At 30.5% G+C, this 26,699-nt stretch overlaps 3 protein-coding genes across 3 annotated transcripts; all 3 read right to left on the reverse strand.

Annotated features, from left to right (window-relative positions):
* Nucleotides 1–302: 302 nt before the first annotated feature.
* Nucleotides 303–1,906, reverse strand: LOC124935520 (B3 domain-containing protein REM20-like). Its single transcript, XM_047475950.1, has 4 exons — nt 1,850–1,906; nt 943–1,510; nt 646–824; nt 303–578 (listed from the first exon to the last, which is right to left on the reverse strand). The coding sequence occupies exons 1-4, from the start codon at nt 1,904–1,906 to the stop codon at nt 303–305; spliced, it is 1,080 nt and encodes a 359-aa protein (XP_047331906.1).
* Nucleotides 1,907–12,602: 10,696 nt separating this feature from the next.
* LOC124936512 (B3 domain-containing transcription factor VRN1-like) lies at nt 12,603–15,166 on the reverse strand. The gene is made up of 4 exons (XM_047477016.1): nt 14,914–15,166; nt 13,612–14,446; nt 13,281–13,471; nt 12,603–13,195 (listed from the first exon to the last, which is right to left on the reverse strand). The coding sequence occupies exons 1-4, from the start codon at nt 15,013–15,015 to the stop codon at nt 12,842–12,844; spliced, it is 1,482 nt and encodes a 493-aa protein (XP_047332972.1). The 5' UTR covers nt 15,016–15,166; the 3' UTR covers nt 12,603–12,841.
* Nucleotides 15,167–16,510: 1,344 nt separating this feature from the next.
* LOC124933925 lies at nt 16,511–24,711 on the reverse strand. Its single transcript, XM_047474369.1, has 15 exons — nt 24,268–24,711; nt 23,646–24,048; nt 23,168–23,345; nt 22,936–23,075; nt 21,667–22,453; nt 21,130–21,230; nt 20,842–20,986; nt 20,695–20,763; nt 20,549–20,594; nt 19,367–19,842; nt 18,637–18,716; nt 18,137–18,272; nt 17,369–17,534; nt 16,888–16,970; nt 16,511–16,788 (listed from the first exon to the last, which is right to left on the reverse strand). The coding sequence occupies exons 1-15, from the start codon at nt 24,365–24,367 to the stop codon at nt 16,666–16,668; spliced, it is 3,033 nt and encodes a 1,010-aa protein (XP_047330325.1). The 5' UTR covers nt 24,368–24,711; the 3' UTR covers nt 16,511–16,665.
* Nucleotides 24,712–26,699: the final 1,988 nt, after the last annotated feature.

Genomic DNA, 26,699 nt, shown 5'->3' on the forward strand with positions numbered 1-26,699 from the left:
GAAGCCAATTAATCTATTCTTGATGTTAAAAAATTATAACGTTATATATATATATATATATATATATATATATATATATATATATATATATATTTGACATTAATCCATCATAAGATAAGAAAGTTCAACAATAATAGAAATACAAATTGAAAATAAGTTCACAAGGTGTTTTTCCAAAAAAAAAAAAGAAAGAAAAGAAAAGAAAAATGATTCATAGGGTGTCTTAGAAGTTCAAACAAAAACAAGTAAAAAAAGAGAGTTTGTTGCAAGGCATAATTCAAAGTAATGGAAAATAAACAAATCTATTTGGGAAGCCATGATCCGGCACGAAGAGCCGTCATCTTCAAGTAAATTGTAGACGGTTCAGCTTGATGGTTCACGACAAACTCACAAATACATCTGTCTTCTTCGACTAGTTTGTTAATTTTCACAAATAACTTCCATCCCTTGGTGAGCACGGTCCTCCCATCTTTCCATGTCACAACTTTAGTGTAAATTTGCCTCCCTTCTTGATCCACCAACATCACAGACGATGAAAGCTTAATGTTGTTGTCTTTCATTATATGAGCAGGAAGATGCTACATTACATAATAATTATATATCAAAGAATTATAAGTTAAAAATTTAAATAAAAATGTGTCTTACTAATTCATTATGTCTGTCCTGTCTAAGTCTCGTCACGAAATAAGGATTGTTAGGACGCTTAATAATCCCGTATTTGAAAATGGTCTCCTCACTCTCAAACTTAGGAATTTCAAAAGAAGATGATTGTTTTCCTTTCACCATTAGGCCAACATTAGACTCCACAATTGCTTTTCCTTTTTCTAATAAAATTAGAAACATATTAATCTTTGAATTTTTTTTATTAGAAATGATATATATATATTTGAGTGGAATTGAGAATTTTATATTAATTAGTAATGTAATAATAATAATACTTACTAGAATGGGTAATTGGCCCTTGTTTCTCCTTTTTAGTGATGCTTAAACTTGTCTTCCTGAGCTTCTTCAACCTTTCCTTTTCCTCCTCCATGTCATATTGCTCTATATCTTGCACTTCCTCAATCTCATCATCGCCCACTTCTTCTACAACATTATCATCATACTCATAATCACCATCATCAATGTTCTTGTCAGCTTCATAGTCTTCGTCATCGTCCTTGTCCTTGTCCTTATCATCGTCATCGTCCTCATTGTCATCTTCATCTTGGTCTTCCTCAACATTTTCCGAGTCATTCATGGTTGATTGAGGTTGAACAAATTTTTGTCCACACTTTGAATGCCCAAAATGCATAAAATCAAAACATAAATCTCCATCGTAATCAAAAACCAGGACATGACCATCTTCAAGCGATATGTCAGATACAAATTTTGACCATCCATTCATAAAAAAGAAATCGTGTCCCTTCTTTTCTATGTGCACCGTCCAACATCTTCCCCGACTACTTTTCAAGGTAGGTTTCCTTGGTACAAATCCTTCGAGTTCTTCAACAAATTTTTGGGGAAGTTGCTATAAAGAAAAATAAGTTTTGAATAAATCTCATATGTAAATTAAAAGAAAAATCACAAGCAAAGTCATTTTAATCATTTAATTCAAATAACCCCAAACAGTTAACTTATTTATCTCTATTATTCAAATAATCATATCATTTATAAAAAACCTACCTCAAACATACTCCAAGACTTACACAAAATGTTATTATTCACAAGCACATAATAGTCTCAGCAGTTAATTATGAATTTCAAGATACACAATTCTATACTTTTACAAAAAAATGCAAATAAATATATATATCCGTGATCGCAAATTTTATATTAAAAAGAAAGACGAGAAAAACTTTATACTTACTAGAGACTTTGAATTTGTAGATTCCGTGTACACCTTGAAGAAGCTAGCAAACCTCATCGTGTGTTCGACTTCTTCTGAACTGTTCGTCTCTGCTCTTAATATTAATCTAATAAATTGTGCAAGAATTTTTAGAGAAAAACTGTATATATTAAATGTCAAAATTACTTAATTACTTTTCCCATTGGATAGAACCTTATTAATTACTAGGCTATCTTATCATTTCAAATTATGGGATATACTCTATTACTTTATTAAAGTCATAATAAATGATTATTCACAAAATCCAGAAAAAAAAAAATTCGTAGACAAAAAGATGATTAAATGGGCTCTTATTATGTTATGAATAGGTGCGTAGGGCCGGCCCTTAATAATCTCAACGAGCCCATGAAAGCCCAAAATATTATTAAAGCTATACTCAACCCCACAAAATTCTATTTTTTTTAATTACTTAGCTTCACCCAACCTAATAGTCATGCCCATCAATAATTAGTAGGTTTCTCTTTACGTGTCTCTCACGCGGTATCTGACAAGACCTTCCTCGTCTCGTTTTGACATTTCTAAAAAACTCAATTGTACGTATTAATTAGTCGGTATGACAACTTGTTGGTATCAAAAACCAATGGTCCAGTATGACTTTGTCCCTATATTACTTATGTTTTTCATTTCTTGTATAGCCGAAACTAATCGGGCTTTGTTTGATCTCCCAGAAGTGGGAGCTGAATCAGCTTTCGTGTAACATGTTATGGTCTCAACGCCTGAATAATAGTCTTACCACGAACGTGCAATTCCATCACCCACTTCTGGAATTGCACACAACAGGGACTCAGATCGCTACTAAAAAATGTGGACACAAGGGGTTAAACATATAGTTTGTATACACACTTAATTAAGGATGTGTTCATTATTAGGTCATTATTAGACGAGTTTTCTGGGGAAATTAAAAGAGAACTAGTATGACACCCCACTACTATGGTCCTCCGCTTAAACTCAAAGTGTTTTCAAAAAATGTGGACATAAGGGTTTAAACATATAGTCCGCATACACACTTAACCATTTAATTAGGCGCGGAACTTGTCGCCTAACGGGCTCGAACCCAGTATCTCTCAAGGAGACTGGAGATATTCACCTCTTGTTGCCGCTATAGAAATTAGACGAGATTTGATCAATCTTCTTGAATTATTTTTCGCTTGTCGCCCTATATCTTTTCTTTTTCTCTTAAATAATTTATTTTGTTCTTTATTTTATAATAATTGGTATCACATCTAGGGACAGATCTATGATTCAGAGTTGAGCCTAAAAAAATAATAATTTTTTTTTGTATAGATAAAATGAGTGAATAAATGTAAGTTTTATCATTTTTTTAATAATTAAATAAATAAATAATAAATTATATTGAAATTTTTAAAAATTATGGGATCGTAATTTTTTTCCGGAGGTGGGCTACATAGATCCGCCCCTGATCACATCTTGTGTTTTCATTATTAGACTACTGATTTAACCTAAATTTATATTTGAGATATCAATTCTATTTTCAAAAGTAGAAGGAGCTTGCTAATTTTCAGAAAAGATCAGTCATAAAGAAAGAATCATCCACCAATTATTAATTCTTTTCAGTGAGAAGACACGTCTAATTTGAGAGTTTTTGCTAGAGTACTATTATACTGGATATCGGTAAAAAATCGACAAATGGTTGAAGAAGATTGACAAGTATTTAATAAAGATAGACAAATCTTGAAAGAAAATAAATGTTTGAGTTAGACAAGACATAAGAATGTTAGACAAATTTATAAGGATGTTTGTTTCATTGTTTGCTTATTACTATTTGGAAGAATTAAATGTGTCATTTTCTTTAATTAATTTATTGATTGATTTGTTAATTTAAAATAATAAAGGAAACATGTTGAAAATGGGTGATAAGGGATTAATTTGTTCTTAAATGATATGTTCTTACTAAGAACTATTTTAATTTATGAAGATTTTTGTCATGATTTATATTTACTAGTGAAGGTATTCATTCAAGAAATTTATATTATTCTTTTATTCCCTTTTTAATGGAAATAATTTAGAAATTTTTTTTTGTATATTATTCCATTATTGTATTAAACAAATTTAGAGAACAGCTTTGTAGGGCAACAAATTTGAACAAAATGTATTAAAAACATAATGTGTGTGACATCATTTAAACATGTAACATTTTGTTACCACTACATTTTCAGAGCTAGAGTTATTTAACTTTAGCTGATTTGATTGAGTTGAGATTTATAGATAGTAATTTACAAATCCCTTAATATATGATTTAACTAAACATAACATAAAAATATATAGTTAATAACTTAATAGAACTTGCAACTTGTCAAAAGGCCCATGCGCTCAGGGTTGGGCCGATTAGAGTCATGCGCGTATTGAAAAATAAAACCCTAGTATTGGGTATAAATATATGGTGACTTATGCTAAAGAAAATCACTCATGGGTCTTTGGTTGTATGCATATAATGTATTGTCTCCTCTTTTCTCTCTAGAGACACTCATTTACTAAGGGCAGACGCTCACGTCTTTAGTTTCACATGGATACGGTTAGACGTATCATGGTTTTGATGCTCGATCTAAGATGTGACAAATTTCTGAGTTGTTTTTACATATCGTCGTTTCTTGAGAATCTACCGAAACTCAAGAGCGTACGTATATTCAAGACTAAATCAGAGGATAGAAGGTATAAAATATTGTATATTTTTTATTAATTTTTAAACGATTAATTATAAAAAATGAAAGGTCCTGATTCTAAAATCTTGATTTTCCAATACTTGTTAGGGCTCTGGAAGATCTCCATATGCCTTTTGCATATTCATAGCCGGGGAGATCTGCATCGTCTTGCTGGCTCAAGCTAAACTAACTGGTTAGTTTTTAAGTTATATAAGTTGCGGTTATAAATTAATTAAGAAAAAAAAACTTACATTATTTTATGATTGATACACACAGGCCATGCTGCGTAGGACACTCTAGATTGGCTAGATACGAGGGTCTATATAAAGATAAGTTGGACATATGCAGAGGACTGAGACAGCCATATGAAATGAGAGTTAGAGTGAGAAAGAGAGGTGAGAAAAAATAAAATTGTATAAATATTGTAATTATTATTATTAATAAAAAATATATTTATATATATATTTATAATGTTATGTGTTGTTTATTTACATTAGGGTCAAATTATAAAGTTATTATTAATAAATATATTTTAAATTAAATTTATATTTTAATATTTTAATGATTTTTTTTTTGTATATAATATATACTTATAAATGTATTTTTTAAAATCAAACATTCAACTTATTCAACTTTTTTATACTTTTTTTAAAATTAATTAAAAAGTTATTTTACTTTAAAATTAATGTACTAAAATAATTATTTGATTTTTTTATATAAAATATAATTTTCTTTTTCAAAAAAAATTAAAAATAAATAATGTATTATATTGTATAAAATCTGTATATATCATGCCATTAAACTTTCATTAGACGTGATTAAGGATAACAATTTAAATTCGTTCAGCGAAAATTAAACTGAATTGTCTTATTTTGGACGGTTTTTCTTCGGTTTGATCGGTAGTTAATCAGGAATTGGACTAGGGCTGCAAATAAGCCGAGCCGAGCTCAAGCTTGTTGGAGCTCGAGCTCGAACGAGCTTATAAATTTGAGCTCGAGTTCGACTTGACTATATTACCTACCAACTCGACTCAAAAGCTTGAACAAAAATTGAATTATATATAATAAATTAATTTTTTCATATTTTTCAATATTACATATATTATATATGAGGAGTGATAGAGTAAGGGAATTTGGTGAGGGAATGACTTGGCATCACCTTCATTCATTGGTTGGAAAATGTAAAAGTGGGAGGAAAGAGAAAAAAAGAGAAATTATTTGATTTTTTCAGAGATTATGTCAAGTCATTCCCTCACCAAATTCCCTCACCTAATCATTTCTCATTATATATTAACGTTTATTTTTTATTTTTTTCAATATTATATACAATATACTCGTTATTACATCCTTAGTATTTACTTTTATTATATATAATATATTAACTTTTTATCTTTTTAATATTATATATAATATATTAATTATTATATCCTCAATATTTATTTTTATTATATATAATATAATAATATTTATTTATCTCTTTCATTATTATTTATAATATACTTTTTTTATTATTATTATTATTATTATATATATATATATAATATATTAATCTTTTTTTATCATAAATCCTTAATATTATTTGTGAACTTTTTTTCTACTCAATTAATCATATTTTCTAATTGAAAATCAATGTTTTTTATATTTGTTTAAGTCTATCTATATAAACATAAATTTATCCTAATACATGAAGAAATCATAAAGAAAAGAATAAAGAAGACTAATTTACCGATGTTAACCAATAAAATAGTTGTTTCCTTCTTTTCTTTGTTGCTAGATTTACTTAAAACAAAAATAAATCAAACTTATCTAAAAGCAAAAACAATAAATATAAAAGAAGTTAAAATAAATTTAATTACTAATACAATTTTGTGAATTAATGAGATGTGAAGATTGAAGAAAGAAAAAGAAAAATAAGAGATGAAAAGTAAAAGAAATTGTAAAAACTGAATAAGAAGTATATAAAAATTAAAGAATAAGAGATAAGAGTTATTGAAGAAGAAAAAAAACTAAAAAAGAAGAAGAAAAACTAAAAAAAAGAGATAAGAGTTATTGAAAAAGAAGAATAACTGAAGAAAAATAACTAAAGAAGAAGAAGATGAAGAGTAATGAAGAAGAAGAAATGAAAAGTGACGGTAGAATATGATGAATGAAACAAAATATTAGGAATTAAGGTTTTACTTTAGGGATTATGAGCCTACATATTATGTTTTGGGGAAAGAAAAAAAAATATTGTGTAAAATTTTAATATTAAATAAATAAAAAAATATTTATATATTATGAGGTTCGATAAGCTATCGAGCAAGCTTTATATGAGCTCGAATTCGACTCAAATAATAAACGAGTCGGCTCGAGCTCGACTCGAACTCGGTCAAAGTCAAGCTAAGTCGAACTTTGACCGAGCAGCTTGCGAATGACTCACGAGAGCGACTTGACTCATTTGCAGCCCTATATTGGACGGAGATGATATTTGTGTCCCTTGTCTCGTCCCGCCCCGATCTTACCCTGATTCCGAACAATATAAACACAATTAAATATATAAAATCATTAATATATTTATTTATTCATTATATTTTAAGAGTTTTAAGTTTATTTTTTTATAATAATATAAATTTTTAATATATAATAATATATATTATATTAAAAAAACATTTTATATAATTTTATTATATAAAAATTTATTTATTTGTGGTATTGTAATCATGAAAATTGGACATATCCCAATTTATAATTATATTTATAATTTAAAAAATAATATTTTAAATTTTTTAAATTAAAATTTTAAAATAATTTAAAGGGAGAAGTTAAAACTAAATTATGATTAATTATTGTGATAATTATACACTAATTAAATAAATTAATTAAAAATCCAAAAATAATTTGGGGCTAAAATATTATATTTATTTTACCCAAATTAATTCTAAAAAGAGGTTGAAATAATTTAATTATAATTTTAAACATAAATTATATATGTCTTAAAATAATTAAATAAATATCCCAAAATACTTAAAAAAAAAATATATATATATTGACATAATTTTTATTATGTCTGTGTTGAACAATGCTTCAAGCCTTCAGCTGAATAATTGGCAAATTAAACGTCCGTTTGGTCAAAGGGGACCAGACCCATGTGAAATGACGAATGTTAAAAACAAATTTATAAGGATGTTTTGTTCCTTGTTTGATTATTACAATTAATCACCCACTAAAAGTAAAAGAATAAAAATGGCTTATTATTTGCAATCTTAAATGTGTCATTTTCTTTAATTAAATTATTGTTTGATTTGTTAATTAAAATTATTAAGGAAACATGTTGAAAATGGGTGAGAAGGGAAAAGGATTTAATCTGTTATTAAATGATATGTTCTTACTAATAACTATTGTAATTTAGGAAGATTTTTGTCATGATTTACTACTAGTGAAGGTATTCATTCAAGAATTTTATACTTATTCTTCTAATTTTTTTTTAATGGAAATAATTTAGAATTTTTTTTATATATTATTCCATTATTGTATTGAACCTTATAGGGAAAAGAATTTGAACCATATTGTCAACTAATTTGAACCAAATGTATTAAGCACAAAATGTGGCTAGCATCTTTTAAATATGTAACATTTTGTTACTGCTACATCTTCTCTAGGTTAAAGTTATGCATTTTTTCCTGATTTGATTGAGTTGAGATTTATAGATAGTAAATCATTTCATATATAATTTAACCAAACATTAAATAAAATATATGGTTAATAGAACTTGCACCCATTGGTTGGGCCGAAAAGGCCCGTGCGCTTAGAGTGAGGCCGAATTAGGCTCATACGCCTATTAAGAAAAGAAAACCTAATAATGAATATAAATATGTCTTTAGTTGTATGCATATAATACGTTGCCTCCTCTTTTCACTCTAGAGGCATCAAACAATCATTTTCTTCTTTGGTTTCACGTGATACAGTTAGATATATCATGGTTTTGATATTCAATCTAATACCTAACATGTTTATGAACTGTTTGAACACATCGTCGCTTCTTAAGAATTTATCGAAACTTAAGAGCGTATATTCAAGATTAAATCAAAGGATAAAAAGGTAAAAATAGTTTGCATTTTTTTTTATTAACGTTTAATATCCTAACATTGAAATTTTGATTTTCCAATACTTCTCAGGGGAACTCAATGCTTGCAACCAGTCAAACACAAATTTCTAGATTGGGATATTGCACTGTCTTACTGGCTCAAGTTCTCAAGGTTTGAGCGACAGTTTTGATGACAGCCATTAGGCTAAGCTTACTGGTTAGTTTTTAAGTTATATAAGTTCCGGTTAATTTATTAAACCTAATTTTATGATTGATACACACAGGTCATTCTGGGCAGAGAACTCTAGATTGGCTGTTCATAGGGATTCTCACATTCGGAAGGTTGTAAATAAGGACCCAGGACCCAGTTGAGACCGCCATTGAAATGAAAAATATAAAAAATGTATGTTGGACAGCTGGAGTGAAAAAGAGGAGAGAAAAAATAAAATTGTACAAATATTATAATTGTTATTATTAATAAAAGAAGAAGATATAATGTTGTGTTGTCTATTTACATTTTGGTCAAACTATAAAGTTATTAATAATAAATTAAATTTATATTTAAATATTTTTATGAAGTTTTATATATATAATATATACTTAAGGGGTAGTTTTTGATTGTTCAAGTCGCACTCTCTTTCATGTTTGATTCATGTTTGAATGTGAAAAATCATTACTTTTGTTTATGGATGATGTTTTCACTCTTTGTTATCAATAATAAAAGTAAAAGACCATATCCGGGTTCGGTTTTTGATGCCTTCGAACAGGATTCACACTCTTTGGCGGTTAGTTGGAAAACAAAAAAGCTAAGCCCGAAAATAGAAGACTTTAGTGGTCGGTGTCATTGTTATCAGTCTTGCGCTGGGTGAATCCATTACTGAGCAAGGATCGTATTATTAATACAAGATGGATGCGGCATAAGGTTATATATATTTTGTCTATTTTATGAATTAATATATATATATATATATATATATATATATTAAATCAAACATTCAAATCTGGTTGGGTCTATAACTTATTTAAATTTTTTTATACTTTTTTTTGGTAATTAATTAAGAAAGTTATTTTACTTAAAAATTAATGTACCAAATTAATGATTTTTTTTATAAAATATAATTTACTTTTTCAAAACAAATTAAAAATAAAGAAATATTATATTGCTATATGATGATATAAGAAAATAGTAAAAAAATAAAATATTTTAACATTTATCTTATTTAATTTTTATTATTAATTATATTTAAACTAATAAAAATATATTTAATTATCATATAAATATTTTAAAAAATAAATAATAATGCTATATAATTATATAGCTTCTATAAATATATGATTTATTATATTTAAATTCTTATAATTAAATAAATATCTATCAATAATTAATATTAATAAATATATAATAATAAAATTATAAATCAATTAAAGAAAATGAATCATTTGTTTAAACCTTTCATTTTATTTTATTTTTGCTGTGGAGATACTATAAAAAATTATTTTAAAATAAATAATTATTATTATTTCATAATTTAGTTTAAAATATGAAAATAATAATTTTTAAAATGAATAATTAAACTAATAAGTATTTAATATAAGAGATAATAATTATAATTAATAATAATATTATTATTATTTTTTATATTACTAATTATAAAAACAAACATTAACATTCTTCTTAAAAATAAATAATAAATTAAATTTTTAAATAATAAATTTATAAAATAATTAAAAAAATTTAAAAATAGTATGTAATAAATACTCAAATTAAAAAATATTTAAATCTTAATAATTAAAATTTAATAAGAGATTAAATTATAAACTAATAAGATTAATATTAAAAAAATATGATTAAAAAAAAATTGAAATTTAATACTTGTTGTAATAGGGTAGTACTAATTTATATCCCTTTTGAAGGTACAAGTTATAACAATAATTTTACTGTTAATATAAAATTAATACAACCAAATACCTATATAATTTTTACTATTAGATAGTTATATCATCCCAACAAGGTAATACCTACCACCAAACACCAAACTTTCATTTAATATATGTGATATGTAAATTGAATAAATTTAAATTAGTTCTCTCTCCATACTTATATCACCTAAATCTTTTCAAAAAATTTAAATTATTTTTATTTTAATTTAAATTTTTTAAATTAACTTTTCTTTATCTAAATTAATATAATTTATTATTCAAATACAATTATTTTATTAATTTTTTAAAACATTTTTATTAGTATTATAATTAATTATTAAATACATTGTGTATATCATGCATTTAGATCATTCCTATAACAGCTCTTAGTAACAATTTTATGTAAGAATAAAAATCTATTTTGTTTTCCAAATTGCATTGACGATTTCTTGATGAGACCCAACCACAACTACAAATTTACTTAAAATGCCATTTTCATAATCATAATAATTTTTATTTTTAAGAGGATGTATTGTTAATTATTATTATACTTGTAGGAACAACCAATGGTGACGCCTGGACACAGAGACTCAAATCTACAAAAGGAATTTAACCGCTATATCCCAACTGATGCTGTTTTCGGTGGAATCTACATTGGCACATTGACTGTGTTGGCTGATTTCACTGGAGCAATTGGGTCAGGAACTGGAATATTGCTTGTTGTTACCATCATTTATCAGTACTTTGAGACCCTTGAGAAGGAAAAAGCAAGCGAACTAGGTTTCTTTGGCTTCTAGGCACTTACATTTTGAGTTTTTGTAGTTAACGTACCATGACAACCATGACAACGCAATTAACGCACCATGACAATGTAGTTAAGACAACATGACAACGCAATTAACGCACCGTAACAACGTAATTAAGATAACATGACAACGTAGTTAAGACAATCTGACAACGCATTTAACGTAATATGACAATGCAGTTAAGGCAACATGACAACGCTTAAAACTAATGCAGTTTATACAATAATGTTTAAGAACTAATGGAGTTTGAGAACTAATGGAGTTTATATAATAATGCTTAAAAACGGTTCAACTTCAGAATATTCATGAAGGACGTAAATTGAATAACAAAGTTTCATTTCTTTTCTTTCAACATCGACTTGAGACAACTTCATTTTCTTCACTTCAGTGTTCTCCGATTCATTATAGGAACCATAAAGAGAGGAAACATTGGAGAAACGGGAGACGGAAGTTTGCTTTGAACATAAAATAAAAAATGTTTAAAAAAATGTTAAACATAATATTAAAATGGTTAAAAATAAAATTAAAAATGTTATAGGTATGTTTTGAACTTGCAACCTAACCAAACAAATATAACCTTTAACCAAGTGTGATTGGGATGTGCTTTGCCGATGGATAATAAGCCGGTATCAATTGAAAGTGGTTAAATAATATGAATCAAATATTTGATTGACCAAAGTGTGAGGTCACGATGTTAAATGATAAAAAAAAAATATGAATCAAATATTTGATTGATCAAAGTGGAAGTGTAAGATCACGAGATTTATTCCTTTTTTTACTTCTTCTTCCAAATGCAGGATAATCCCGAGGGATTGTGAGTTTTTTTCTACCAATTGGGGCCCTCCTTTCCCCACCCCCATGGGAATGGTCTACAGGGTTCATAACTACTCCACCCAAACGGGCAAGTCCTGGTTGTGTAAGCCGCCTTACTCTAAGAAGAATATATTTTCCTCTTTCTCCAAACCTCCGGGAAAAGCATGAAAAAAAAACGGCTCAGATGGTACGATCTCTCAATCACCCCAGAATGAAAGGGAGCGATCTTAGATAAAGAAAGGTATAGACAGTCCGATCTAGCTAGTGAGCAGAAGCGCTAATCACAAAAAGAGCTCATCAGTTAAGCTCTTAAGTGAAGCCTTCAACCCATAAACTAATAACAAACAATACATTATAAACGGATTCAATATTCTTAGGTATAACTATTATTAGAAAAGAAAATTATAAAATCTTATCAAACTAATCCAAATACACAAATATCACTGCAATAAATCATAACCATTAGCCATCTCCAATCTCTACATATTCAATTAGAAAAAAGCTACAACTTGTACCAGTCAAATGAACCATTATTGTACCTTACACTTCTTTTTCAAATAAAATAGAAGTTCTTAAATTAAGAACCAATTTCTCCAAGTTTGTTAAAATTGAAGTCAAATGATACCATCTATGAGAGAACAAGCACATCTGTATTAAAGAGGCCGCACATAACAGTTGGAAAATAAAAAAACTCATCCATTTAGATCACAACCAACTGATAATTGATTGAGTTGAACATTTGGCCTGCTGTTGTTAATATTATACCCTTTCCCTATTTGATTCATCATTCCACCTGCATTTTCTCCTCGAGCTCGAAATATTATCACTTTCAACACAAACTCCCTCCCGTCGGTTAGCTCAAATATGCAGATGTCTCCTTCTTCTAACTTATTTTCAGATGCAAACTCCGGCCATCCCTTACTTAACTTAGCCGAACCATCTCTCCATAAGCACTTAACCGGCCACTTCTCACCGTTAGGACCTTGAAGCACCACAAATCCTGATACCTCACTGAGATAAGTATCAGCAAATTTTGCAGGCATGTGCTGCAAAATAATACAAATAACACAAAATTTTCATTAAGTTGACTTTTTAATATGGATAAATTCCAAACACGACGCACTCACTTACCAAGCCTACACCTTTGTACACATAGGATCGTCTAAGAACTACTCGACAAAATGGGTTTATTGATTGAAAGGATTTCGATGCATTGAGAACTCTCTCCTTTTCTTCGGGTGATATCTCCCTAGACCTCTTTAGCCCTGATTGAGCTTCGGGACTTCTAAGTTCACCTCCGACTTTTCCTGCCATCATTTCCTCTGCAAATAGAAGATCAGTTAACAAAAACAAATTCCTTGAATAAGGCTGGCACATCATTCCACTGTATAACAGAGGAAATTGACTGTTACCACTCGAGTTTTCCCTGAGTGGGTTACTTAACAGGATATAAAAAGTTTACCAGATATGGAATCTCCCTTTCTTTTCTTGTTAGATTCAGATTTTTTAGTTCGCAGATGAGATCCAGTAGTCATATTCTCATTAAAACTGCATTGAATGCCAACATCACGTATACGACCCATCGGTTGTCTAACATCTACCTCTTTATCGATGATTAAATTTCCACCATTCCCTTTAAGTTCACTTCCATCGAAGTTGTATACCATATAGGGAGTACCAATCATCAAATTCTCATTTTCACCAATTAGGTTCCTTTTGGATGACTCTGCCCTATGGTATCCCATACTCGGGCACCAATACTCCAACCTAAAGACTTCTGGTGAAGAATTCATTCCTTCCCGTTTTGGATTTTCTAAATCAGATCGAAACTGCGAATTGTTAAGGTTGCCCATATATGACTGACTGTAACTTCTACTCATTTGACCATCATAAAACTTGTTGCGTGAAAAGGCAGTGGGTGGTGTTTCCCATGGAGAATAACTTTTCGAGATTTCAACTCCTTCATCTACAAGACCACCTTTGTAATGTGGAGTACAGTGCTTCCCACTGAAAGGATCTTCAAAGCCATTAAGTGAATGGCATTGATATTTAACCTCGGAAACTGTCAAATCATGTATGTTAACTCGGAAGCTTGAATTCCCCTCGTATATGAAAAGAAGAAAATGTCCTATAGCAATAGCATGGTGTTTTACGAATTCGTTCCAACCATTTGTGAGCCAAAACTTATTGTCAATCTTTTCCAATTGGATTTTCCATATGCATCCGTTTGGAACTGTGAGTGTACACACATTAGTAAGCTCATTACCAAACTTCTTTCCAATCTTTCCTGAAATCCGCTGTATCAAATCAAATCGAATACATTTATAAATACGCAGTAAGTATATCGAATTTTACTTGTGATTAAACCATTGGTTTCAAATAATCATGTAAATCTGATACCTCAAAACCCTAGAAAACATACTCTGTACAAAATTTGGTGATTGACCCAATTGCTTTCTCCTTTTTTTCTCATTCTAGGTTGATTCAAAAGCTTAGTTAACTGAGAATCATTCAGCTAGTAGACTAAGGTATCCTAAACAATTACTTGTCAATAGGGATGGATCAATCAAACTTTGATTGATTATTGGAATTAAACAAGCCCTAGAACTATTGAAGAATAAAAAATGAAATGAAATGAAATGAAAGTAAGCAAATAAACGTGGGTTTTGAACCATCAATCAAACCAACTTCAACCCATAAGACAGATAGAGCTTATCTGCGCAGGGTATAAGTATATGTACATAAAGATAGAAGGAACAATTACCAGTTTATTGTCGTGAAAAAGGGCGGGCTCCATAATCCGGTAGAAATTGTTTGTCGGAGAAGTGAGTCGTCGGATTTCGGGGGGACCAACGTGGTTCGCCATTCTTTCAGATATCGATCAAGGTGGTCTGGGTGATTGGGGCTTTGGAGGATCCACTATTGGGTCCTTCTCTCTATCTCTCTCAGTCTTATGGGGTTTTGAGATTTTTAAAGAACCATTCTTTACAGGTTTGGTTGTCGCTTAGCCAAACCAGAGCACAAAGACAAAGAAAGAGGAGCAGAAAAATAAATAAAATACCAAACAAAATAATAAAAAGTAGGTGTCCTACTAGGGAAATCCTCATTTCCTTTTTATTGTTTTAGATATTTTATTATTATAATAGTATTTTAATTAATTTCAAATATATATTTGAAATTTATTTATTATATACTTTAACTATCATTATTTATTAATTTTATTATTATTATTTTATTTAATGATACATGTATTAATTAAAACCGCTTAAGTAGAAGCGAACTAAATTTAACTTAAGTTTAGTGGTAAATTTTGACCTAAGAAGGTCGTTATTGTTATGTGTTAGGTTAGTTCTTTTTTAATTTTTTTTTTTTTAAAAAAAAATTAACTAATTAAAAAAAAATTTAAATTAAATTTCATAAAAATCATGATATTAAGTGACACAAAAAGACTATATAAACAATTAAGTTTTATAACAGACTCAACTAACTTTAGTTAACGAAATTTTAACATAATATCATGAATGATAATTATATGCATCGGAGGTGAATGAGATCACTGAATATGCATCGATTCATCCTAAATTGTCTTAAGTTCTTAACAATCGAAGATTGATTGACTTGTATACAATTCAGTTCTACATTTAAAGCTCAATTTATTCTTAGAATTTATTATTTACAAAAAAAATAGTACAAACCTTCACAATTATAAACACTTCAATTTTATTTTTTATTTTTTATAGTAAAAATCAAACTTAAAACAAAACAAAAATATTTTTCTTTGAAATAATTGGTTAGACATCTTTATAATATCTTGAATATAACTAACTAAGGAGTATAATTATAATATGCATGCTATTTTCATGTCTGTTCCGACTCCAAACACTAATAAACACGATTAAATAAAAAAAATTAAAATATATTTATTTATTCATTTTTAAGTTTTCTGTTTATATAATTTATTTATTTTTATAGAATATAATAAAAACAGTCTCCTAGCAAATCCCTAACCATAACCCTCTTTAAATTAGTAATTTGAGCCTAAAATATTTTCAACTACTTGCTAAGGTCATCGAACAATGTATTAAGGATTGCCTTTGGGAAGAAAACAATGCAAAACAAAGGTAGAGATGTTTGTGCCTAAATGAATGGGAAAAAAATCAAATCATCCATTGTGGAATTTTATCTTGTGTTAATATTTTGCATCTTTTTAAAGTAATATACCTTGAGTTAAAAATCCAGTGATCTATTTCTCATTCACTTGATGAAAAAACACAAAAATAACTTTTTTACTAGCATTAACAGGCATTTTAACAGCCAAATAAATTACTACACCAAAAAGGACATCAAGAGGAAGCAAAAGGGAAAGAACAAAAAAATACTATGATAAATATAAATAGCCTATACAGAAAATAAAACAGTAGTATATCGGGTCCTGTACACTTTAAGCGAGGAACAAAAAAATATGAATCTCCATCGGCCATCAATTCTTCAATCCAACTGTCAAAAACGTAGCTAGCTATTCAGGATGGGGCTTCATTTTCTGGTTTATGTGGAGAACGACTTCTCGCATTTCGGGAAATATTGATATCAAGACCAGTTCAAGTATTGCATAAGCAAGTTGCTTCAGGCAGACAGTTGACTGTATAATTTGAAGTGGAGATTATTATTAATTCACCAAACTTTGGAATGAAACAATAAAAATAATTCAGAAAGTGTGAATGTAGAGAGGTGTTTTTACTTGAAGGAAATAATATATGTCTTTTGCAACACGCTTGTACTGCTTATAACCAATCAAGCTTACAAGTGCACTAGGAGCTCCATCTGATAAGAAAGATTAACCAAAAACTTCAACTCATGAGCATAAATCACTGAATTTGGTTGGGTTCTAAGATGTCAAACGAAACGAGGTAAATTGTGGGTCCTGATTCAGATTCATTTTTATTTTTATTTTAGAAAGCTAGCATACTCACACAATGATGTCCCTCCACTTCAACTTAGGGCGTTCTTACTATAAATCGAATTTAAGACATTTGGTCTATTAGGCAAAAATTTGAGCTACACTAATGGGTTAAGAATAAATATTTTAAATTGTGTCTGACTAAGTTAAGTTTTCAACTCGAACTCAACTGGCAGAAAAGTGATTCCAAATGGACCTATCTATACTAACTAGATTTGGTTTAAAAAGAAAAAAGAAACTTATTAAGAAATTGATTACTTACTAAACAACATCTTCTTGATGTCACTGGCCCGACGAGCATTCTCAAGCTGTTGCTGAAATGAAATTTGTTTAGGGCCCTTACCACGGGGTTGGTCGCTGCTTGAGCAATCATCAGTCTCATTCTGAATTCTTAATTTTGTAAAAAATATGCCACCAGGCCAAAGAATCTGACACAAAAAAAAAGATAGATTTTTATAAATACAAAACAATCTTTGTTTCTTGTCCACGAGAACAAGCTCTTCATTTATGAATTTTTTATTCATAATTCCTTATGACAAGGTCTATCGGAAAAAAATATCCAAGAAAATCAATCCAAGAATAGATTTTCAAATAAAGCCAAAAGTTTTGATCTCTAAAAATTCACATTTATACAAAAGCAAGTTTGTGCATGAGCTAATTTCTTTGGTCCCTGTTAAGTACCAGTTGAAGGTTTACATTATTTCATTAACCTAGGCCTTGTTTGATTTGGGTTCTATCCAATCTATACCATCATATAATCCAAATAATCAGCCAAACAACCAAATTACCCTTATTTTATTTTTTATGACATTTTAAGATATTAAATAATAAGACATTTGGGTTATTTTGCCCCAATAACAAAAACAACCCGCTTCTTAAACTAAGGTTATTTGGAAATAACCACTAGGTTATTCAAATAACCCCAGATCAAGCAAGGCCCTAGTCATACAAATGCCCACTAGAATTTAGGAGGGAAAGTGTTCCAGACAAGTAATTAAATCTGCATATAGTGAACTACTACTCTTCTTACATCTTTTAGCAAGTGGATCCCCTGAGCAATAACATCATCTTTACGGAGCCACTGAATTTGCCTAAGAAGCCAATCATCAATTGCATCTTCCATCATCAATTGTAAAATTTGTTTTGATATCCAGAAAACCTGTCTCCTGCAACAACAACAATCATGAGGAAAACTTCATGTTAGATTAGCAACGGGAAGAGTATGATTCAGATCATGTTCACAACTATGAATCCAGAAGGTACTAACTTGTAATTCATGAGCAATAAAGGACAACAAAAAAGCATTTTACTAAAAAAAGAAAAACAGTAATGCTGGAGCTGTAAGATTTTGATTAATTTGTTTTAATGAATTTTACACTACAATTATTAAAGAATATTGAGGAAGTTAAAATAATGGATTATTACTTAACGGCAACTTTTTTATAAAAAAATATCTAAAAGGAAAAGCAACATCCATCAGCTTGGCAATGAAAAAAAAAGGTTTCTTAGAAGGATATTCAAACAACATACCGTAGCCAACCTCTTCTGTTAAGCTGAAATACTTTGTCAACCAAATTCAACATAGGTACACTTAAGTTAGGTGGTGCCCACTGCAAGTAAAATACAACCAACAGTGTTATGTATGGTCAAGTAATAATTATTCTAAAAAGGTACATGGCTATAAACATGCAAGGAACAAAAAGAAGTAACATGAAGTGAGAAATAACTTCGGCATCTTTTAAATAATGGAGTGAGAAATACCGTTTTCGAGGAAAGTGAATTTCTTTTATGCATAGGCCGGATATCGAAAAATGGATAGACCGACCAAACATCTGACCCGCCAGATATAGGTCTTGATTGAGAATAACCGATTCATTAGGGATGGATTGATATCTAGCCAAATAACCAAACCACCCAATCCGCGATCACCCTTATTCGCGGTTCATTTAGGAAATAAAATTCTTACTGGATAATGATCCCAAACTTTTCCGAGACATTGGTAAAAAAAATGTAAAGATGGATTTTAAGCTAGATCATTGCCAATTGTAGTTTTATCTGGATTAGAATCCAGATGAAAATTGAGTAACCAAACAGGCTCAAGTATATACAAGTAGAGAGACGATATTTTTCTCCTAGACAGTATAGCTGTGAATTGGTAAAAGAAAAAAAGGTGGACAAAATAATTAACATGAAATGTCAAATAACTTCATTGTCTTTTAAATAATAGTAAACTGAAATGGATAGTATAGTTGTTTGATACCTCAGGTGGAACTCCAATAGGATCTCCCAATTGATTGGAGGAGCCAGATCCATTTGCTGCTAGATACTCATCAAGGGTAATAGAGTTGCTCTGCAAATTATGCTGATCATTAGTGCCTAAACTTCTATGCCTTTCACCATGCCTAATAATCCTTGGAGGGAATCCTTTCGTGTTCAGTTCATTATCTGAATGCCATCCACTAGTCTGAGCACTGGACTCCTCATCCTCCACATGGGCCTCCTTTTCACCATGTTTATCACCTTCTTCACTGTCAGACAGTTTTTTTGGTGAACCCCCAGCAGGTAGCAGTAATATATCATTCCTGACTTCATCGGGAATCCATGATAAGTTCATGGAAGTAGCTGAAGTGGGTGTCTCGCGAGGAGGGGATGTTGAACCAACAACTTTACGCATTAAACCATCAGAAACCCCTTTAAACTGCCGCACAATGTCGTCCATTGCGTCGTCTACGTTAACTATCCAATCAAGGACATAATCAATAAAAAAAGTAGACAATAGGCAGTCAATCAATAAGAAAATAAACACGACTAGCATCGCATTACTTGTGTTTGTGAAATGATGACTCCCTATGAAAACATAGGATATGCAAATTGTAATGTATTAGAAGATTGGTTCATGATAGGGAAATCAAGAAAGAGAGAAACTGTCATCAAGACATAAATTGCTCTAATATATACAGTTCAAGAGCTAAATAGAATTAACACGACCATCTGCAAAAAAGGCCTTCTGTACTGGAAGTATACAATATGAACCAATCAAAATATATGGTTTTAATGCATCAAATACTCAAAATTGTTCAAACACACAAAATAAAAGTGTGCAAAAATCCATCTCACCCCCTCTCTCTCTCACTTCCCTCCTCCTCTCTTTCTCACTCTCACTCTCACTCTCTCTCCCCTTCCCCTTTCCCTCTCTCTCTCTCTAGGGATTGCACGTGAGAAGGATTTTTTACAAAACCGTGAAAAGCATTTAAACACCAAATAAGGACAGAAGAGGCCCCATTTGGGAACACTTTTGTTTTTGTTTTTGTATCTAGAATCATTTTCATACAAAAACAGAAATGTCTGTGACTAAATTTTGTTTCCAAAAAGTAAAAAACGGAGGCAAAAGTGTTTCCAAATTGGGCCAACCAGAATGCCGAATAGATGCCAAGAGATTTACCAGCAAAGGTTTTGATCCCTGATGAAGTTCTTCCAAAGGAGTAATTCTTCATTACAAAAAAGGAAGTGTTAGATTTTAGCATGATTAAATTAGGATAGAGCAATCATCCCTCGACCATATACTGCAACTAGAGAAGTCTTTCATACCTTAGAGGAAACACTCAGAAAGTCCCACACCTCATGTTGCTCAGCAATGTTTGCAATCAACAAGAGTTCCTGACATAGAGAGGCCTCATAGTAAGAGATAAAAGAGAAAGATATACAGGATCTTCATAAAGGTAAGTTGAACCATACTTGTAGATACTTGTCCAGTTGAATGCAACGCTGGTGGACGAAAGCATCCTCTGTGCTCGAAGAGAATATTCTTTTTGGTGGCAAATGTAAAGTGTAATTAGGGATATCTTTAAGTTGACGATGTAATCTCTCGAAATTCCTGTATCTGGTTCCATGATAATGCCCAAAAGAAAAAAGTATCAATTTCAAATATCTATATTGATAAACAGCAGCTCCTCATGGAAGCATGATTTGCACAATTGTGATAAACAATAATCTCTAAAATGAATGGTGGGATAAGGTAAGGACCTTCTTTTCACAAACCAAGTGTTGTTATCTGCCGCAGCAACTGCAATTGAATAAACTGCAAAAGATTTTGATCCAAGTTTCTCAAAGTATGCCCCAATAACCTAACAAGAAAACACAGGCAGAAAAAACAACCCAAATTAAGGGTGTGTTCGATAAAAGTGAAAATTAAGTGTCATGCAAAATAAATGTTTGAATAAACAAAAATGAAAATAACGGATTTTTATGTACTTGATATGTAAGTTCGTTTGATAAAATGTGGAACTAGTATCGGGAAACCTTTACAGTGACGTAATTTGATTAATTTACAAAGTTACAGTTGTCTTTTCTACACTCTTACTATATTAACGAGTTAAGTCATTCATAGTTTACCAAACTAAGCCAGATTTATTAGCTTCATTGAGCTCAATCTAAATAATTAAGTGGTTTTAAATCAAAATTAAACTAAACCATGATTACCTTTTTCACCTCAGAACATAAGCCCAAAATATTTCGAAACAAAGGAACAAAGAAAGGAGAGCAAGAATATAAATCTCTTACCCGGCACCTAAGTTTTGGATTATGCACAACTTCACTACGCAACACAACTGTAGAACTACTAGAATTCTGCCACTTGTTAGTCCTTTCAAAATCTGAATTGAAGAACTCAGAAATAATGGGACCTCCACCACCATTGGTAGGTTGAACTGTTAAAGAATTAGTACTATTTGATCTTTTAAGGGTGATTTTATTTGCAGCTGAAGTAAGGTTTCCCAAATCATTGTGAAGTGATGCACTTTCAATAAGTTGTAAATCTTCATTATAAGGTGTGTACACCTCTTTGTTTTCTCCATCATATAGCCTTGTGTCAGTTGACAGTTTGCTTGGTGGCTGCACCAGTGCTTTCGATTCTGTACCAACAACAGAAGTTTGAGGACCCGCCGCTGCATCAATCTTATGAGCTTTATTTTTATAATTTCTCCCTTTCGTCCACATGTTTTCAAGATTTTCAGGCGTTAGCACTTCTGTTCTTCTCTGGGTCGCTGCTTCTAAATTTCTCGCCCATTCAGCAGATGGAAGATGCAAACTTTCTTCACCAAACACTTCTGAATTGGAACTCAGTGAAGCATCCAAGATCTCCTTATAATTGTTGGTTTTTGACAAGGCCATTTCGTTTGCAGCATCATGGCTGGAAGCATCATTTTTTGAGGTAAGTTCGGCAGATGGGACAATTGAAGCAGAGGCATTGTTAGGATTAGAAGCTCCTGCATTAGATGACTGGTCTGTCTCTTTCTTCACAAAATCCTTGATTATAAGCAAAACGTGTTCAATCAACTCATTGACATACCTAAAAACAAGGAGATTTGCCTGTATCAAATGACTGTCTTATCACAAATATAATTATATCGACTTCTAAAGGACAAACAAAGTTCAGCTATAAAACTGTAATATTTTAATGCTATATAATGACATCATAAACAAGGTTATTGATATATTTCCTGAATCAGCTAAACTTACAGAGTTCTACATTAGTGTTAAGTTATGAGTTTAGCTTTAGAAGACAAAGGGATAATATCACAATAGCCTGTGAGAAATTAACCTACAGCACTTACATTAAGGGAATGTGCATTTATCTAAACGCTTTCTTTAGGCAAGCATAACATTACAAACAAACCAGTGCAATTCATAAATTAATCTTCTGGAGAGACCCTGTCAACTACCAATGTCATTTTATTGCATATAACCCACTTAAAATCTAAATTAGTTTGACATACTAGGTAACCAAAGGCACGTGAAGAATATAAGAGTGATATCTTGATACAGACTTACGTTGGACTTGCAAAGGTCATAATAGGTTGCATAATCAAGCATGTTACAATTTCACGGGCAATGCACCGAACCAAAGGGCATTGGGCTTCACGTGGTCTCAAAACAACAGCCAATAACCCACTAACAAGCCGTTGCAGAACCTGAGACAAATATATAAGTCTCAGATGACGTGCTGAAAAATAGAATCACAATGAAGAAGAACAAAAAAAGATCTAAGGAACTCCACGCACACCTTATACTCACTCTCAGGTGAAGCCAGTGCAGGATGGAGCTCATGAGAAGCCATTAAATGGTGTTTCAATCGTTCATCCCTTTCTTCTGAAGAGAGGGTCCCCATTACATCCACACCAATAGCAGCTTGATTTCTTCTGAAAAGATCTATGTGATCCCCTATTAAGTTAACTATATCCCTGCAATAAATAAGACTTATTGGTATTCTAGCCTATAATAGCTTCTTTGGAACCTCCTTTTTTCACTTTGCCAAAAGATCAAGAAAAATATCATTTGGAAAGAAAATGCTATCAACAAAATTTTCTATAACATGATCTAAAAATTTGTCAAAAAATCACTTTTTTCATCCACTTTTCACCAAATGCAAACATGACTTACACGTTTTACTTTGGCAAATTTATAAAGTGATTATAACAAAATAAGACTTTCCAGTTGAGCCTTTTTGGAAAGTGTTATTTTGTCACAAAATAATGATGTACCTTGTCAACAAATCAACTAGATTTATTTCCTTCAGCCTATGAGATATTTCACCAAGAACATCCATCACAACACTTCGAATCAGCTCAGGGCCTTCTTTATCATCTGTAATATCAGAATACCACATATCTGTTACAAAATCCCGCAGAACTTTATCAATGAAGTCCGCCATTGCAGCCTCGATTACAGGTGAGTCGATTTTTTTCTTCCATTTAGGAGGTGGAGGTAATGCTGAAAGCCGAGAGTCATTAATAGACAATTGTTTCTTTTCCAAATGTGACAAATACGTTTGCCGAAAAGTCTGTTGCACCTTTTGCCTGATCTCTACTTCATTAAACAAAATCCGTAACACAGCAACAAATAGTACTGCTAGAGGCAAATTCATCCACATTGATTTACTAGTATCTGCAATCAATACGAAGCTACAAATGTTTAGAAGTAATAAGTGGAAAATATCATAATAATATTTTTATCTTCTTCTTCAAGACAAAATTACAACTACCCATAATATCCAGTCAAACCACAAGCCAACCCTTATATGCAATTTCGAATAAAGCAAACAAATGAAGCCAGAAGAGAACCTAAAAACAAGATCAAATTGAATAAAAGGGGAAAGAAACGTACGCGTCAACAAGTATGTTACGGCGAAAATACATAGCCCCCAATAAACCGTTCGAACTTTGACTTCCTCAATAAGATCTTGTATACTCACCATGGCCTTCATTGTGCCACCAATCTCGAGTTTCCTTCAACCAAATACGCAAAATTAAACCATACAGACACCCTTCGGTGCCCAAATCGCAAAGAAAATGCGAAATTAGGGTTATTCTCAGGGTGATTTGTTGATATGGATGAGAATCTTAACAGTAATTGATGAGAATTCTGAAAAAAGCAATGAAGAGATAGATGTATTCTCCCGTGACTTGTGCAATTGGTGATTCCTGTCGAGAGAAAGAGAGAGAGAGATGATCGGATGACAGAGAGATGAATCGTCAGTCCAGGTTGACATACACGTTGGAGGAAGAATTGGATTGTACAGGCGGAAGATCGTAAAGGTGCCGTGGACCCACAGCTAGAGGAATTTCATCATCTTCATTTTTGTATTAGTCTGATTAATCCATAGTGTCGCTTAGTTATTAATGATGGGTGATCATGTCTATCAAATATATTTATTTTCATTAATTGTCTTCAATTACTTTGATTTTTTTTAACTAAATTTTATTTATTATAGTAATTTAAGAGATTTTTAATTAGAATAAAATATGAGTCATCATTCTTTTCTTATATTTTTCTTTAATTAAATTTTGTATTAAAAAGTGTCATGGTGAAATTATGACATAATAGAGTGATAGGTTAAAAAATAAATTATTCTTACCTTTATAACTTAATTTTATGTTAGGTTAAAAATATATAAAAATTTTGTATTATTATTTTTTTTAAATTAAAAGAGAATTAACATGACACTTCAAAGTCATCATTCTAGTTTCATAAGCTGACTATTACCACTGGGCTACTATATTAGGTGAAAATGAGAACGTTTGGGTTAAATACATAGTCGAAAACACACTTAACCAATTAACCAGGTGAGCGAGAGGTTAGAGATCCAGCTCCACTAAGCTAAAAGAGGGATAATAAAAAATTTTAAACGGTTAACATCATTTCATTAAAAATCTCAAAAGTTGAAGAATCAAGAAAAATAATTAGACAAACGCTAACTATGATTATACAAGATAACAATCAACATACTTTAAAGTATCTGATTTGTAACATTCACACAACCATACAACAAAAATTATAAACTAAAATATTACAATCAATAACAACTCTTAATTATCACAATCGGGGTGTTTATTTTATATAAGCATACAACCTCCTATAAGGATGGCAATTTGAAACCGCCCCACGAAAACCGAACCGAATTGCCCCGTTTGAGACGGTTTTTCCCCAAAACCGGGCGGGGATGGTATTTGTGTCCCCCGTCCCGATTTTATCCCGATTCTGCCCCGAACATCATAAACATAATTAAATATATTAAATCACCAATATATTTATTTATTCACTATATTTTATAAGAGTAGTAATTATTTCTGTATAAAATTTTAATATATTACAATATATATTTATTTTTATATTTTTTTAAAATATTCCTATATATAATTTTATTGTATAATTTTTATTTATTTAAAAGAAAAAAAATTATTAACGGTGTTCCGCGAGATTCCCTAAAACCGAAAAAAATCGAACGGGACGAAAATGGTAAATGCATTTTCCGCCCTATTGCCATCCCTAGCCTTCTACGACCTTCTTCCTCAGATAATAATTAATTTTGTATTATATTAATAAGAGTATAATTGTTTTTTTATATTTGTTGGGCCTGGTAGGGCAGCCCTAGCCGTCTCATTTCAGGACAGGTCCTATGTACATTAATGATGAAAAATTAGTGAAACCGTCTAAACATTGCCTTAATCAATATAAACTAAATTGAAAATAATGGAACCAACATAATGAGAGGTTGAACTAGTGCCTAGTCGACTGTGTCTCACCTGGTCCACCCGCATTAATGTTTAAAAACTAAAAATAATAATAGTAATGAATCTTTTTATTTTTTGGTACTGTATGTTGTTGTTTTTATTGCTATTTTAGTTATTTATTTTTTAAAACAAATTTTAGATATAGTATTATCTAGCAATTATTTTTACAAACAAATCAAATCAACTAAACTAATTTTTTAACCTACTAAATCGAAATCGGCTGTTTAAAATTTCCACAAACCATCTTCAGCGTTTAACGGTATATTTCAATGAACAAACCGACTGAATTTAGTTCACACATTTATTGTACGTATTCTTGTATTTGAAAATATTTTTAGGAGATAAGTAGCGTTTTAGACTAATTACGCAAATAAATATTTTTTTAATTATTATTTATCAAATATCTCATTACAAATCCAAAAATTATTTTACTGTAGAAAATAAAATAATATTAAAGTTTGAAAATAAGGACAATTGAGCTTATTTGTTAAAAAAAATAATTTTATCAAAAATCAAAACTAAAAT

The sequence above is a fragment of the Impatiens glandulifera genome, chromosome 4, assembly GCF_907164915.1.
Source record: "Impatiens glandulifera chromosome 4, dImpGla2.1, whole genome shotgun sequence".
NCBI lineage: Eukaryota > Viridiplantae > Streptophyta > Magnoliopsida > Ericales > Balsaminaceae > Impatiens > Impatiens glandulifera.